This window comes from Lissotriton vulgaris, chromosome 3_1 (assembly GCF_964263255.1).
Source record: "Lissotriton vulgaris chromosome 3_1, aLisVul1.2, whole genome shotgun sequence".
Taxonomy (NCBI): Eukaryota; Metazoa; Chordata; class Amphibia; order Caudata; family Salamandridae; genus Lissotriton; species Lissotriton vulgaris.
Genome location: NC_141689.1, coordinates 158925963 through 158942269, shown reverse-complemented (window position 1 = coordinate 158942269; position 16307 = coordinate 158925963). Strand labels below are relative to the sequence as shown.

Sequence of the window (16307 nt, the reverse complement as noted above, 5' to 3'; positions counted from 1 at the left end):
GAAATTTTTTGCGTTGGGTCTGCTACTGGCAAAGCGCCACGTGGCGTGCCGATGGGGGCGGGGTCGGGAACCAAATTCAAGACCTGGGTGTCAACGATGACCACATAGCAAGACCAATTGCATAATTATGCTGAGCTCTTGCCGCACAAATCACGACCCTAGGACCTTTGGGGCCCCCTCACTGCGTACCTCCTTCGGATTCAAAACAGTGCCCCGTCTGAGGGGATGGCTGATGGGGATGCAAGCCAGGTTGGCACTTCTGTAACGCCCCGTCCTGAACTGAATTCCCAAACGGCGCCATCTAGTTGATCTAGCTCACTGCATGGGTCTAGCTCTCCCTACGAAATGACATATACAGCAGGGCCAGTCAGAGCTCTCATAGTACACTACCAATACACGTTGTGCACCCGTGAGACGCGAACACACATAATACACCAGCTACACTAGTCGTGACGGCGACGAATTAGACACTCTCCCCCGCTATCTGGTTGCGGATTCCCTTCTCTAAGGTTATACACCTGGCATGGCATCAAGGCAGACAGTACTTAGTCGAGTTCACTGATCTGATCATTTAGTTATTTGGATTGGTCTATCAGGTGCAGAGTGAGTTCATTTCCGGCAATGGTGAATTAAAGTTGCTTCCGAAGACACACTGCTGCTCTGCGCCGAAGGGTCCTTCACTCCACATACAGTTTATGGTGGGCACACCATGGGGGGAACAGTTTGCACTGGATTAAAAAGTTTGTTATGTTTTAGAAAAGAAACCTCAAGCATTCACTGTTTAGATCTGCCTCGCTAACTTCATTGCTAATTAATGCATTCTTACGCAGCTCCCGTTAGTTTACATCGCGGCCGGCCATACGGGTTGTAGGCGGCATGCTGTGTTAGCTATATGTTCCTTCCCAGCAAGTAATTTACATTCATGACACTGATGTTGCTGCCGGACTGTTTTTTTTTTCAGGTTGTAGGCGAGAAGCTGTGTACTCCTTATTTGTCATCAATAAAGGTTTTGGGAAAATTTTTTTAAAAAAAATAAAAATACGTTACCTGTTAACCTTAACTCTAAATTAATTTTAAATATACGTCTAGAGCGGCCTTAACACTACCATTGTGCTAACCCTATTAAAATTAAATAAATGAGTATACTTTAAGTAAGACTAATTTCAAATTATATTGGTTAAATTAATTAAGTAACCTCAACAATACTAATCCTCAACCTTCAACTTACCTTATTCGGCACAGTTGTGGGGACAACGAGTAATGACTCTTAAGTAGTGGCCTCTGGTTGTAGTAGAGTCACGGTAAAGGCATGCATCTTGTAATGTAATGCAAAGTTGCACTATAATAAACAGGCCATGACTGACTGAAGTGAAGACCTTGCAAGACTACAGACACAGTCACGTAGACTATCTGTCTAGTGGAAAATTAAGGAAGAGGTGTCCACTGCTGGTATTTTGTGCTTCCAGGAAGCCTAGATTACTAGATGCTGAATTATCCCAAACCACTAGATAGGTTCTGTAACAGCTTTGTAAAGGTAGGAGGGAGCCTTGCACTTTGTCTTTAATGTTTCAAAATTTCCCTAATTCTTTGTGAATCCACCTTTAGGAGGCTTGACTAAAATGTTACAGTATTCTGCAGCTACTACAGAAAAATCTGTTGGACGGTCAAGAACAAGGGAATTTAAGCCACTTCTCATGAGAGGTTTATAGTCCATTCCTGCTAAACAAATAATGGAAAAAACTGGCATCCATATTCATGGATGGCAGAAATTGTAACATTCAAGTATTCTTTATGGTCAGGGCAGGTTGAGCTTTCAGGTCCAATTAAAAAAATAGAACCAAAGCTATGAAAATCCCCAGCCCATGAGCCCATTTTAGCCCTGGATTACTCAAACAACAGGACGAGAGGCCAAGATTGCGTGGCCCCAGATACAAGCCTCCGAGTCGACTGCGACCAAGATTGATCGGATGGCTTGCCTTGTCCTGTGCCCATACCTGACCTGTGCTCACGCCGCATCGCCGCATCTCGCCATACTGTAGCTACTGTTTCCCAATGAGTTTTGCAGTTGCAAATTAGCCATCAAAAACGCAGAAGGTGAGGACTTCCCTTTGTTGTGCTACAATTTAGACCACTGAGGAGAATGAGAGTGTGTTGTTTCCACTGGCCCCTATGTTTGATAGGGATCTTATGCCAGCGGGTGTCTTGTTCAACCACCATCAGTCTTGTGCATCCAGGGATGGTAATGATCCAAAAGGATTGTTCGTCTGTATACTGAAGGTTGTTTGAGCAGAGATGTCAATGGTTCCATTGAGGAAATGGAGAGCCCTGTTAGATGTGGAGGGGAAATATAGAGGTCTGTAGAAGTAGGCCAATGGGAGCGCCTTATTTTTCCTGGTAATGGTGACAAGCGCCCTGGAAGCCATCTACAAGCGCAGGTGCCTTGAAATACACTAACATGCAGTCCCTTACACAGTCTTTTGGATGGATGTCAAGTCATGGGGCTCTTCTTACTTGGATGATATCTTGGGCTTTGTCCTGATGACATCTCATGTTCATTTTTATACAAAGCCCAGTCTTGTTTTTCAGCGCCACATAATATTCTGTTGTGCTAGAGGGCATTATCAGGACATCCTTGAGAACAATCGTATAGGGGATACACTCCGGGTGGAGTTTGCATATCTTGTAGCAGGTTTACCTGCATTACCATATAGATTGTGTTTGGATTTCTACTTTCCGCCTGCTGGGTCCCAGATTTGTTTTGAAGATAGAGTTCCGAAATATCTTGTTGATCTTCACCAGTTGTGGTTTTAAGCAGGCAAATAGATGGCAGATGTACCCATGTCTCTTGCACTGGGGAAAGGGTCGACAGGGAGATGCTGGTTCCTTCGGATGCAGGTGGTGAAAGCTTGACAACCTTTATCTTTGTGTCCAGTTTATCATGTCGGGCCTCTAGTAAAACTAGTTCAGTTTTTAGAATATCTTTAAATTGGCCTATACAGGACTCCATTATCTTGGACATAACGTTAGGGGTATACGCCAAGGCTGCCTAACTCATCATTTGAGGAGTTTGGCTATATCACAGATAACTGCACTATTAGGATTTATCGATTGATAAAGCTGGTGAGATTGTGGGAGACGGGAAGGAGACCTTTGTTCTTTTCCTAGGTTATTTCATATGAGTTACCCTTTTGGATTAACGACCAGGGGTGATGGACTGCCATCTACCATGCAGAGGTCTCTTGAGTGGGACTGACAAGGCAGTCCTAAAGGGGAGCTAGATTTATGTGAGAGATCTTGAGGTGCAGGGGACACTGATTCTGGTTCTTGAGAAGAGTGGGCAATGGAGAGGGGAGCAAAACAGGAGAACTCTGATTTAAGGATTGTCTCCTTTCTGAGAGAGTGATCCTAGTACTAACTACACTGATTGCCCTCTCCCACTGCTAGAAATCTTTTCCCCATCCTTTATAGGCAATCTTTATAATCAACACTAGGTAAAATGTTACTCCTATGGGGGCTAGTTGAAAATCTAAGAGGGATCACGTACCTTAAGAAGTTGGAGCCACGGGTGGTGGCCCAGCCCTGCCTCCTCCGGTCTATGAGCAGTAGGAAGCTAGATGCGCCTAAAGAACTGGAAAAGTCATGTTTAGCCCACTCTGTCCACTCTCCTGAGGCACTTCCACTTAGGTGCTTTCGCTTGGATGCTCAGGTGCTCCGAGCCCCCTCCCGCAGATCAAATCTTACATCTGGCCTCTAAAGACCTACTCGGGTACAGGTACTCACTGTATCTCGTCCAACCCAACTGCCTCCAGCAATCCCAGTAGCAATTAAGAGGCTTGAGGATTTGGGTGGTTTAATGTCCAAAATACATCAGCCCCAATTTGGCGCTGTAATGAATCAGCTGCAGAACGTGGCAACGAACAGCAACAATTTGCAAACGGAGCCACAAGCGGAAGGAAGCTTCTTTCCTCCCCCGCGGTGTATACTGCTGGTGCCACATGGCTCACCCGGCTTTCATGAGGGACCTTGAAGAGCCTGAAGCGGGGGTAAAGAGAAAGGCAGCGTAATTGTATCGTGTCTAGCTGCACATCAAACCCCTCGACATCCTCAGCCACACCGACTCCAACACCACCACCAAACAACACCAGTTATAACGCTGCAATAAAGTGTATTTCGTTTAGCATAGAGTTTAGGGCATTAGACATTGTAGTGCTCATCACTGGTGGCATTGGTGGTATTATACAATACTTTAATGCTATTTATTTCTAACAAGAGAAGATTGAAGGAAGCTTGGAACAAATGCTGAGAAAGTCCTCACCTCATACAGCAGCCGCAGAGCTTGCAGTTCAGCATCCGTCTTTCCCAGCTGATGATAAAGTTGTGAGGTCTGGTACAGCGCAGAAAGGCACCGGAAATCAACTTGTAGGGCTTGTTTCCAGCACTGAAGGGCTGCCTGAGGCTTGCACTGTAACAGTGGGTGGGGGAGAAGAAAGGCGCATCTTTTGAAAGTGTTCTACTATTTGCTCTCACACTCAGTGCCATTCTGATCATCTAACATATTAAGATTAACCACCCTTACAACATAATAAAAAGCACAGTAGAAGTGCTGAAAAAACTAGATGGAAATGTGGAACAAAAAACGTTCAGATCTTTCTTTGATATCACAATATATGGGAAAACACCTTTTGGAAGGTCTCAGTAAGTACGTCAACCCTACTACTTTTGCTGAACTTCAACAAAAAGACACAAACTATTCAACCTGGACGTTTTGCAATTTTCTCAGACAGAAAAGTTCCCTTGAATCAGTAAGGGAGAACACAAATGCCACATTTACTGAATTATTAAGCAAAGTCACACAAAAAGAGGGCATGTAGAATCTAAAGCCTACAAAATCCTAGCGCCACTCAGAACTTCACTAAAGACAGCTATGAAAATGAAAATGCTATCAACTAGAATCCAGAAAAATACACAAAGTGCCCACACCAAAATCGTTTCCAAATACTTATTTTAAGAACAAAACCAAAAAATTAATTTTAGTTTGTCTGGGTACCTTTATTTATACCCTTTTGACTTTTTCAATTCTTTTTGCAAAACTCTTTTTTTCTCATTTGTAAATGAAAAAAAAACATATATACATTCAATATTATCTACAACACATAATACACAGCATCACTAAAAAGAAAATGAATATGACGTGTACATCCTGCATACAAATAATACTTTTTCAATATTTATGTGCTTAAATAAATCTATATACACAAATCAGTATTAAAAAAAATCACTTTCAGACAAAGTCAGAAAAGGAGACAATTGCACCAAAAGGTGCCCACGTATAAAATCAGCTGTCGCTGGTTTCCTCAATCAATGAAACTATTTGCTCCTTAAATTAATTAATTAAAAAAACTAGAATCTAGCCATCAACCATACTTCCTGCTAAATGGACTCACATATATAACTCATCATGCATGTATAGCTAAAATCACCCAAGCCGTACACCCTAGCTAGACTCTGGATGATCCACAAGGCCTATTGGACGAACTCCATACGTTGGGTCTTTCAGACTCTGACGAATGTTGGAACTGTGGGAAAGAGAAGGAGGATCTACATCCAAATTTTACAACTGCAGACATGGTAAACAGTAATGGAATCAGATACAGACTCTAATTAAACAAATTAGTCTGGAATTAAACTATACTATGGTAGCATTAGGCATTTTTGCATTGACACCCACCCCTCCTTTAAACAAAAATATCTGCTGCTGACGAAGTACAAAAGGATTGTCTACAATATGCAATATCAAAAAAGACACTGATGTTACACTGAGCACTAAAAGGAACCTGACCCTATAACGCTTGCTGATGTAATGCTCTATGCTTATGTGTGAGGGCCACTGTGCCAGGCCCTGAAGGGTTATTAAAGCGGCAACACAGCGGTGACCCATGGAGAGAGCACAGTTCAAGATGCCCCTGGAGACAAAGAAAGGAAACGAAGTGCTGCGTTCTGTTTGTTTTGGGCATTTCCGCGAATATAGCGACTGCAGTTCTTTAATAAAGAACCTATACTTTCCAAGTAACAGTAGGTGTATCCTTTCGATACTGGGTAATAGACCATCCTACAGGCCCGTCATCCCCTCATCTACTTCAATCCTGCTTGCACAACTCACTGTCACTAACAGAGCACTATCTGCTGAGCGCCACCACTGCGGTCTTACTGCTCTGTCTCCAATCCCTAATCTCTACTCTTTCCTTATTAATATCTGTTCCATCTCTTCTCCTTTCAGACACATTAGACTCTGTTATACATCATACAAGCATAGCTGCCAAATTCAAAGGCGATCACACTCTCAGACAAACTCATCAACGCACCAAACTATCACTGGGTGCAACACTAACAGCTTTTGGCATAACACACACTCTAGATATCTGAAAAAGGCCAACTGTAAGAGCCAAAGGAATGTCAGACATAGCTACAGTTCTTACTTCTGACCCACATAAGACATCGAAATATTGATAAAAATACTCATTGAGTAGACCATAAGGTTCTGCATTGTACTTACACTACATGACGATTAACCTGTACTACACATTTTTGACATCTCATGGAACTTCTTCTCTTGTTTGAAAAGAAATAAGCAATTTACACAATTATGTATTTTCCATCAGGGGCACATCCCAGAACATTTAAAAACTATTTTTAAGATGTTCTAATTACATCTTATTGGTTCTCATCCTTCTATCCCCTTCATATGTCATGAAATTGAAGTCAACCCCTATTATCATTCATATTTCTTACTATAACAGGACAAGATCAACAAATTCTCAGAAGTAACTGTGTTCTCCTCTGGCGAATCTAGCACAAGTTACTACTTGTGTAACAATATATCTGTAAGATACATTAGTTAGTGATAGATTCCTTACCTTAGAATATACCCAGGAGTCAGACTGGATCTGGAAAGTTTTGCTTAGCAGTACCCCTGCACGTCAGTAGGTGGTATCCTGCGGCTCCGCATCTGTCACTGGCGTTGTAAGCGCCGAGATGACATCACAGAGTACTTAGGTGCCACCCATGTGCGCTGACGTCAGTTCTGTACATGACTTTCCGCGCCAGGAAAGCATAGCCATGCAAGATACTGACCATTGGTGCATAAAACTAGGGCCCTGAAAGGGATGTCCTTACCCCTAGTAATCAGTTCGCAGACGGGGAGGATTGGTGGGTCGGTAAGGAATCTATCCATAACTAATGTCTCTTACAGATATATTGTTACACTAGTAGTAACTTGTGCATCTGAAAGAGACACATTATTGATAGATTCCTTACCTTAGAATAGATACCCCAGCAATACCAACCCCGGTGGTGGGTCTGCGAACAAGATTACACCAGAAAGTAATGGAGCACAGAATGGCCAAAGAAGCCGTCCCTCCAGACTTGACTATCAGGGCACTAGTGCTTGGAAAACGTGTGCAGCGAGGGCCACGTAGCTGCCTGACAAATGTCCTGCAAGGGAACGCCGCGTCCCAAGGCAGTAGTGGCTGCCGTTGCCCTGGTGGAATGGGCACGCAGCCCCACAGGAGGCTCCTTCGTAGCCAAGGACTAACATGATTTGATGCACAGAACCACCCACCGGGAGATGGTCCGCTTGTGCACGGACCAACCTTTTTTGTCGCACACGTATCCAACAAAGCTGGTCATCCACCCAGAACTGTTGTGTACACTGCAGATAGAATGCGAGCCCCGGTTTTGGGTCCAGAAGGTGGAGCCTCTCCTCCTCCCTTGAGGGATTTGGAGGCGGAAAGAAGGTGGGCAAAGTGATGGTCTGCCCGATGTGGAAGGGCGAAACAACCTTTAGCAAGAAAGAAGTGCGGGGCCTTAAAACCACCTTGTCCAGATGAACAGAAAGGAAAGGAGCTTTGGAAGAAAGAGCCTGGAGCTCACTCACTCTTCTGGCAGAGGTGATAGCTACCAGGAAAGACGTCTTTATAGTGAGAAGACGTAAAGGACAGTTATAAGTGGCTCAAAGGGAGCGCAAATCAGATAGGTCAAGACAAGATTTAAGTCCCATTGAGGTATTATGAAAGGCACGGGAGGGAACGTGTGTGTAATGCCTTTCAGGAAACAGTTAACAACCATAGACTTAAAAAGAGAAGGCTGATCAGGAAACCATAGAAAGGTGGAGATGTCAGAAAGATAACCTTTGAGAGTGTCCAGAGCAGAGCCCTGCTGGGTCAAGGAACAGAAGGACCTCTGAAAGAGGGGCAGAAAGGGGATCCACAGCCTTCGCTGTGCACCATGCCACAAATTTGTTCCACCTGCAGGAGTATACCGTTTAGTGGAGGGACGCCTGGCTGCCAAAATAACATCACAGATTTCGGGAGGAAGATCGAAAGCTGTCAACTGTCGCCTCTCAATCTCCATGCATGGAGGTGGAGGCTGGACAGGTTCGGGTGAAGGACCGTCCCCTGCTGCTGCGACAGAAGATCTTCCCGAAGAGGCAGACGGATCGGGAGATCGATCGCCATGCTGAGTAGCTCGGGATACCAGTATCTTCATGCCCAATCCGGAGCCACAAGGATGACTTGGGCCCGGTCAAGCCTGATCTTCAGCACTCTGGGTAGAACTGGTATAGGCGGAAAGGTGTACAACAGACCGCAACTCCACTCATGACGTAAAGCGAGTGCCGCCTTGGAAATTCCAATGCGCAGAACTGATGACATTGCGCGTTCTCTTCGGTGGCAAATAGATCTAACCAAGGCTCTCCCCATTGCTAAAAGAGACCTTGTGCCACTTCTGAGTTCAGGTGCCATTCGTGATCCATCAAGTACCGGCGGCTGAGTTCATTCGCCCTGGCATTCAGAGAACCTGCCAGGTGTTGAACCACCAAGTTAATGGCTTGACGTTCTAGCCATGTCCAGAGGCGCAGAGCCTCCTGGCATAGGGTCTAGGACCCTACCCCGCCCTGTTTGTTGCAATACCACATGGCGGTGGTGTTGTCCGTGAACACCTCTACCACTGTCCCCCGGACAGAGGGAAGAAATGCCTTCAGTGCAAGACGGATCGCCTGCAGCTCCAAAAGATATTTAGCCGGGCCTCCGCCGGAGACCAGAGGCTTCTGATCTCCGCCTCTCCCAAGTGGCCGCCCCATCCCAGGAGGGATGCATCGGTCACCACTGTTATGCTCTGGTTGAGGAAGGGAGAGGGATCTGCCATGGACCCAATTGCGATTCGTGAGCCACCACTGCAATTGTTGCGTAGTGCCCTCCGTCATCTGGACATGATCGGACAGGTTGCCCTGATGCTGCGCCCACTGGAACTTCAGGTCCCACTGCAGAGTCTGCATATGCCATCTGGCATGTGTTAACAGCAGGATGCGGGAGGCCATCAGGCCCAGGAGCCGGAGGATCATCCTGACTGAAACATGGGAAAGAGGCTGAAAGATCGGAATCATAGCCTGAATATCCCAGATTCGCTGCTCGGGAGGATAAACCCGAAACAGCGTCAAATCCAGAACCGCTCCTATAAAGGGGAGCTTCCGAGAGGGACTCAGGTGCGACTACGGCACAGTGATGGAGAACCCCAGCAGGTGCAGGAGGTCGGCTGTAGTCTGAAGGTGGCTGACAACTGTTTGGGGCAAGCCCGCCTTCAACAACCAGTCATCGAGGTAGGGGAAGACTGACACCCCCGACCTGCACAGGTGAGCTGCGACCACCGCCATCACCTTCGTGGACACCCGAGGGGTGCTGGTAAGGCTGAAGGGGAGCACAGCAAACTGATAATGCTCCTGGCTTACCATGAACAGCAGGTAACTCCAGGGTCCAGGGCAGCCAGAATCAGAATCTTGAACTTCTCCTTCCAGAGAAAGCAATTGACGTCCCAGAGGTCCAAGATGGGGCGTAGGCCCCCCTTGTCCTTCTTGGGACCAGAAAGTAGTGGGAATAACAACCACTCCCCACTTCCTGCAAGGGAACACACTCGATGGCCCCCTTGGCCAAGAGGGCCATGACCTCCTGTTGGAGAAGAAGCAAATGATCCCCAGACAGGCAGTGGAACCGAGGTGGCATGGCTGGAGGGGAGGACTGAAAGGGGAGGGAATAACCCTTGCGGATTATCTGCGGCACCCACTCGTCCGACGTAATGTCGTGACAGTGGGGGAGGTGGTGGCGGATCCTGCCACCCACCGGCGTGGGGTGCCCTGCAAAGGACTAGGAAGGTTTGGAGGTAGGAGCAATGGGGGTGGGGGTGGACTGATCCGCACGCTGATTCCCCGACCCGCCTCTACGGAAGCCGCGACCACGGCTGCGCTGAGGCTGCCTCTGCACAGGCTTGTTGAAGGAACGTACCTGGGTGCCTCTGCCCTAGCCGCGAAAGGAACGAAAACCAGGAGTGGTCGAGTTCTTAGCAGATAGACCCAAGGACTTGGCCGTGACCCACGAGTCCTTAAAACGCTCCAAAGCACTATCGGCCTTATCGCCAAACAAGCGGGTGCCATCGAAGGGCAGATCCATGAGCGAGCTCTGGACATCGGGCGAGAACCCAGTTGAACATAATCAGGCGTGGCGTCGCAACGCCACCCTTGTAGACATCGCCCTGCCAAACGAGTCTGCGGTGTCCAAAACACAATGAATAGCGAAGTTAATCGCATCCTTTCCTTCAGCAATCGCCTGAGAAAGGACAGCCTGGACTTCCTCAGAACACTGAGGCAACACCTGAGCAACAGGATCCCACACTGTGTGAGAGTAGCGGCCCAACAAGCAGGCGGTGATCACCGAATGCTGCCCCAAGCTGGCCGCAGAGAACAACCGCTTACCTAACTGTTCTAGTGTCTTAGAGTCCTCATCCGGCGGAGCAGTGGGAAAGGCACTCTGCGACGTCGAGGCCTGGATGACCAGACTCTCAGGTGTGGGACGGGCGGTCAGAAAGGCAGGGCCACTAGGCGTCGGACGGTGGCGTCTAGCAAAGTTTTTATCCACTGGAGCCCCCGTGGCTGGCCGCGATCAAGTGCCCAAGAGGACGTCGGTAAGTGCGTCATTTAAGGGAAGCAACGGCCCCAACGAAGTAGACGCTGTCTGGAGCACGTCGGTGAGGAGGTTGGTTTTGAGGGCCACCGTGGGGAGGTCAAGGTGGAGGGCCTCAGCCGCCCGACAGAGCACCATCGTGTAGGAAGAGCCCTCCTCCATTGTAGGTGGGGGAGAGGAAAACCCCGGGTCATAAGAGACATCGAGGTCGCCGACGTCTTCCAGGTCATCCACCCAATCATGCTCGGATTCACACTGCCGGGCAAGGATCCTTCCCATTCCTCCTCTGCCTTCGGCACAGGAGGGGCCGGTCGCTGTGGCAGGGCTGGAGAGGGGACAAATGGCGTCGGAAACGGCTCCGCCTCTCAATGTGGATCCCAGGTCGGAACAAAATGGTTCGGGAGCCGGGGCAAGGTGCGGAATGAACGGCACCTAGTGTGGCGCCGAGGATGGAGCCGAGGGGGGGGGCTGAAGCCGGCAACGCTGCACCACATGGCACCGGGGTCAGAGCCAACGGCGTAGGATCCTGCAGTGCCGACGCTGGATCTGCTGGCAGAGCCGCCGGGCCGACAGGAACTGAACACAGGACCGCTGGGCCCGAGGCCTAAAAAGGCGGTCCATGGCAGCAAGAAACTCTTGCACCTGTTCGGGAGTCGCCGACGGACCCGGGTAGGGCGGGTAGACCGTGGAACTCCCAGGTTCCAGAGGAGCGGCAGGGGCGGAGCCCTTGACCCCCTCGTCCTCCTCTGTGGAGCGACAGGGGGATGTCGGAGAGCGAACACGCTTCTTCGACTTCTTTTTATGACGTCTCTTACCAGAATCCGAAGGCGTTGACTTGAAACCCGAGGAGCGACGGCCCCAGTTCTGCGAGCGGTCCCGAAAAACGGCCCCTAAACCCGGGACGGCGGCGTGACGAATGCCGGACCTCCAGTAACTTCCGGCGCTGCTCCCTCAAGGCCTTGGCTCGACAGTCTCGGGAGTCGTGATCAGTCTCCAGGCAGTAGAGGCAAACATTGGGCGGGTCCGCCGCCGACATATTACGGGGGCAGGCCCCACAGGACTTAAAACCAGGCATCCCTACGTGCACCAGGAGAAAAAAAAAGGGGGAGACAAAAGTCTCAAGTAGTAGTCAAAAAGTGACTACGGTAGATGCTCAATCCGGATCTGCGTTTGCTGGCGCGGAAAAAGAAAGAACTGATGTCAGCGTGCATGGGTAGCGCCTAAATACTCTCCGTGATGTCATCTCGGCACTTACGACGGCAGTGACCGACACGGAGCCGCAGGATGCCACCTACTGACGTGCAGGGATACTGCTAAGCAAAACTTTCTGGATCCAGTTTGACGCCTATTCTAAGGTAATTAATCGATCACTAACGTGTCTCTTTCAGATTATAAGATGCACACTCTTTGTTTATTTTAGTTCTGGGACACATTCTTCTCAAAGAGGCATTAACACAATCAAACCTATAAAAAATAGTAACTGCTCAAAATTTAAAGCCACAGTTCAAATTACACATCTAATGATATAAAAGCACTTGCATATTTGATCCACTGTGAGAAAGGACTTAAGTTCAAGCCAAAAGCTTTGTACTAGTAAAATGCAAGCTCGCCCAATGTCAGCTGAAAGATCCTTTGCAGATAAAAGATCCATTGGCACTCTAGGCAGTCGGGCACTGAGGATCTCAAATAGAGCCCTTCAATTTAAGAATACTTGTCACAGATTACTTGGGAGTGACAAGGATGCTTACTGCTGCCATAACTACAGAAGAGAGATGCCACTTTTCTGTCCAGGTGTTCTGCTCTTGCAGGTTGTGTGATCACCGATCAATGCATAGAGTGTTGTGCTGTTGTATGGGTATTGCTTTAGGCTTTGCAAGAACTAGGTCGATTCAAAAACGTAAAGTTGCAAATCCTCACTCAAGATAGCAAACTCTGCATTCATAGTAGCCAGTGTGGGAGGCTAAAAAACAGGAGATTAAAGACAACATGGTAGACCAATATTTATTTATTTATGCAATTTATTTAGCGCGCAAATACCCTAAGGTGTCTCGGCGCTGTATCCATTTCTAACCTTGCAGCTATATACCTAATAAACTGATATATGAACATATACAGTGAGGGAGAATTTTGACAACCTTTCTGCCCTAACAATGCACCTTGCCTTGCCGCAATGTAATGCCAGTAGGTTTACACGTTATACATACATCCTTTATGCAACAATGAGAAAGTAGCCTAATCATAACTGCGATGTGAAGCTAACACCATTTTGCGAGCATTGCATCTTAATGGACTGCAAAACAAGAAGACAAAAGACCATTCCTACTAAATTAATCCCTAAACTGAGAGCGGTTTCATGAGAGTAAAGAAATATAATGGGTTACCAGAAAACAACAAGTCTAAAAAAGAACTAGACCACAAAACAGGAACAAAAATGACAAAGCACCCCAGTAGGAACACTAAAGTGGCAAACTGAGAAACTTAGTGGCCCCATGAAGAACACTTTATGCATGACTGTATCCAGTACCACTAGGCCCATATGGGAGCCCGCACTCGGCAACAGGCAAAATCGTAATGCATGTGCTCGGAAACAGTGTTACACTTCATACACAGAGTAAGTACTCTAGCACCTTCTCACCTGAAAACACCACCATACTTTAGCAAAAACTACTACTACTACTACTACTCCAGTATTTGTAAAGTGCAAACAATTGCCCCCAAGAGTGTCAAGGCATTGGGGGCCATCGGGAAGATTAAGCAAGGTATTGCCCAGAGTCCCATGGTGCTGGGCTAACCTGCCGCCGGCGATCGAACTGTGAGCGCCGTGTTCCGGAGTCAGCCGCCCTGGCCGCTGCACCACACCTCTTCCTTACATGCCACGTCACTAACTCTGCACCACAAAAGCCACTGTCATTCCAAGAACCCAACAACAGGTGACAGACACAGCACAAGTCATGGTGGAAGTGTCTTGACTAATGCTCATGAGGTATAAGGCCGCCAAAGGCCCCAAAGGTATTAGCAACTAATTTTGAAATGACCACGCAGATTTGATTCCCATTCTCAAAATAACTCAAACAGTAAGGATTTATCTAAATTCATTTATAGTTAATATTTTTTTTAAACTTCTCACAATAGACAATACAATAAACATAAAAGCCTTAACTTACATACCAGAACTCACTCATTAAACAAGCATTGGCATAGCCAATAGGTCTCGCCTATGGGACCTTATAAGTGTTTAGCCATGCAGCACATTATCACCCACCGGGCAGATTTCTGTAATGGAACTAGTACTTATGTAAAGTGCTTTGATACCTTCATTCGCGCTACATGTGCTTAGTGTAGTGACGTAAGGGCAGTGGCATGGTGTGGAAGGTCGTGGTGAGTTGTGATATGATGTGTGTTGGTGGGATGTATGTGTGTAGTGTGTTTTGCTGGTGTATATGTTGGTGGTATATGTAAGTTTACATCCCCTAATAAACAATTGTAATGATATTAATTATGTGTGTAGTGTGATGTGGTTAGTGTCTTTTAAAATGAAATATTTTTTTTGTTAGTTGTGTGTTATTTTTCTATATTTATTGCTCTGCAATGCAATAGGTCTCGCATTTGCGAGACTTTTAGCTACTGGCATTGTAAATTGCAAACCTTTATCTATGTGTTGGTTTTGAAAACATATAAATAAAAGGCATTGTCATTTACAATGCCAATAGCTTAAAATGTTGCAAATGCAAGTCCTATTGCATTGCAAATTCTTGTTTCCTGACTGCAGTGAGAGTAGGCAGATCGATGTGGGCGCGCTCAAACTGCTCACTTCTCACTAGTGGAGAAGTTACGGCATGATGTCATGCCAGTTAAGTGTTGTAGGGGAAGGGAAATCCTTAAAAGAGAGTCATTTGCTCTCTGGATGTCCCTTCTCTTTTTTTAACTCAGAAGCAGCAACATTGTTGTGGTGTCACCAGGGTTTTAAGTGGAAGTTTCTCAATATTATATACAAGCTATAGTTGCTGCTTATTTATCTTATGCAACTAACAACTATTGACAAAGCCAATAGTCCTAACATGTAGGAATTATGTTAATGGTTTCATCATATATCTGGATGCAATCACAGAAACAGCAAAATACAAGTCAGGCGGCACACTATGCTGATCACAGAGTTTTAGCTTATGTGTTTTTTAAGCCACGCCCTTAATTACCTGGGCCACGCCTCTTTAAGAGACACCCCAGTTTGTTCATCCCACTTAAAGCCCTGCCTGTAATGTTGAGTAGAATGTGTGCCAGCAGAATTATCTTGGCCGAATAAAGAATATTTGAATTGAAAGGGGGGGGGGGGGGGGGGGGTTTACAATGCGTGGCTATGTTTGTGTGTATGTGTGTCTGGGTGTACTTTCTCTAACTAGAAAAATTGAGCAGTTCCCCCTGAAGACTCTCTCCCCACCCTGGCCCCAACAACTGCCACTTAGAGACATCCCTCTGGCTCTGAAAAGCAAAAATTAAATACCGGGGCTCGTGAGTTTGCCTGTCTTTGTCAGATTATGTTATGACACGCGTATCTGTTCTTTTTGCCTACAGGCACAGGGAAAATTAGAAAGACAATTACGGAATCCAAAGTAAACAATAGTGACAAACGAACAGTATCAATTTGAAAACTTTTGGATGGGGGTACAGCGGTCGATAAAAATATGGTGTTTCAATTTTCCAAGTTTGTGGAGCAGCGAGTGGGCGCTTCAGAAGGGTTCACTCACTGACTGTGTGTGGGTCCCGGAGTGACCATACACAAGGAGGAACCATTCACAGGCCTGTTTATCTAACCTTTCGAATTTCACTGCTCGAGATGAAAGGACCCGGTTTGCTCGTTCATAAAGGAGGCTGCAGCTGCCATATGCGAAGCGCTGGTGCTGTGGGGAGGGTGTTACACATGTTGCCCTGACCGTGTGATGTGATGCTCCTCTGTCACAGGTGCGAGTGGTTTATGGACCACTTAGTAAGTGGTCCTGACTCTGTGGGGAGACTCTGAACAATTCCCAGCAAAATTGAAAGCACCGCGGATGTCTTACATGTTTACCCTCATCCCAGTTTACTGTAGCAAAACCGAAGCTAAAGCTTGCATTTTTTCTGCATTTACACAAAATTAGCCATATCATCCCACTTCTAGATGAAACAGAAGCAGAGCAAAATCTTTGCTCAAAATATAGACACATCATTGACTTACAATAGCTGAGAAAGACCATTAAGAATTCTATAGCAGAACAGCTAACGTCGCATCATCCAGTATGATCTCATGTCCTTTACCTAATCAGTTTC

The 16307-nt window shown here is 46.7% G+C and overlaps 1 protein-coding gene across 1 annotated transcript in view; it reads right to left on the bottom strand.

The window, feature by feature from the left end:
* The window catches only part of FANCG (FA complementation group G), a 228741-nt gene that overhangs the window by 86742 nt on the left and 125692 nt on the right, over positions 1–16307 (bottom strand). Inside the window, exon 7 of the mRNA XM_086962889.1 lies at positions 4316–4462. Within this exon, the coding sequence (XP_086819015.1) occupies positions 4316–4462 (147 nt within the window). The remainder of the gene's footprint in view (positions 1–4315; positions 4463–16307) is intronic.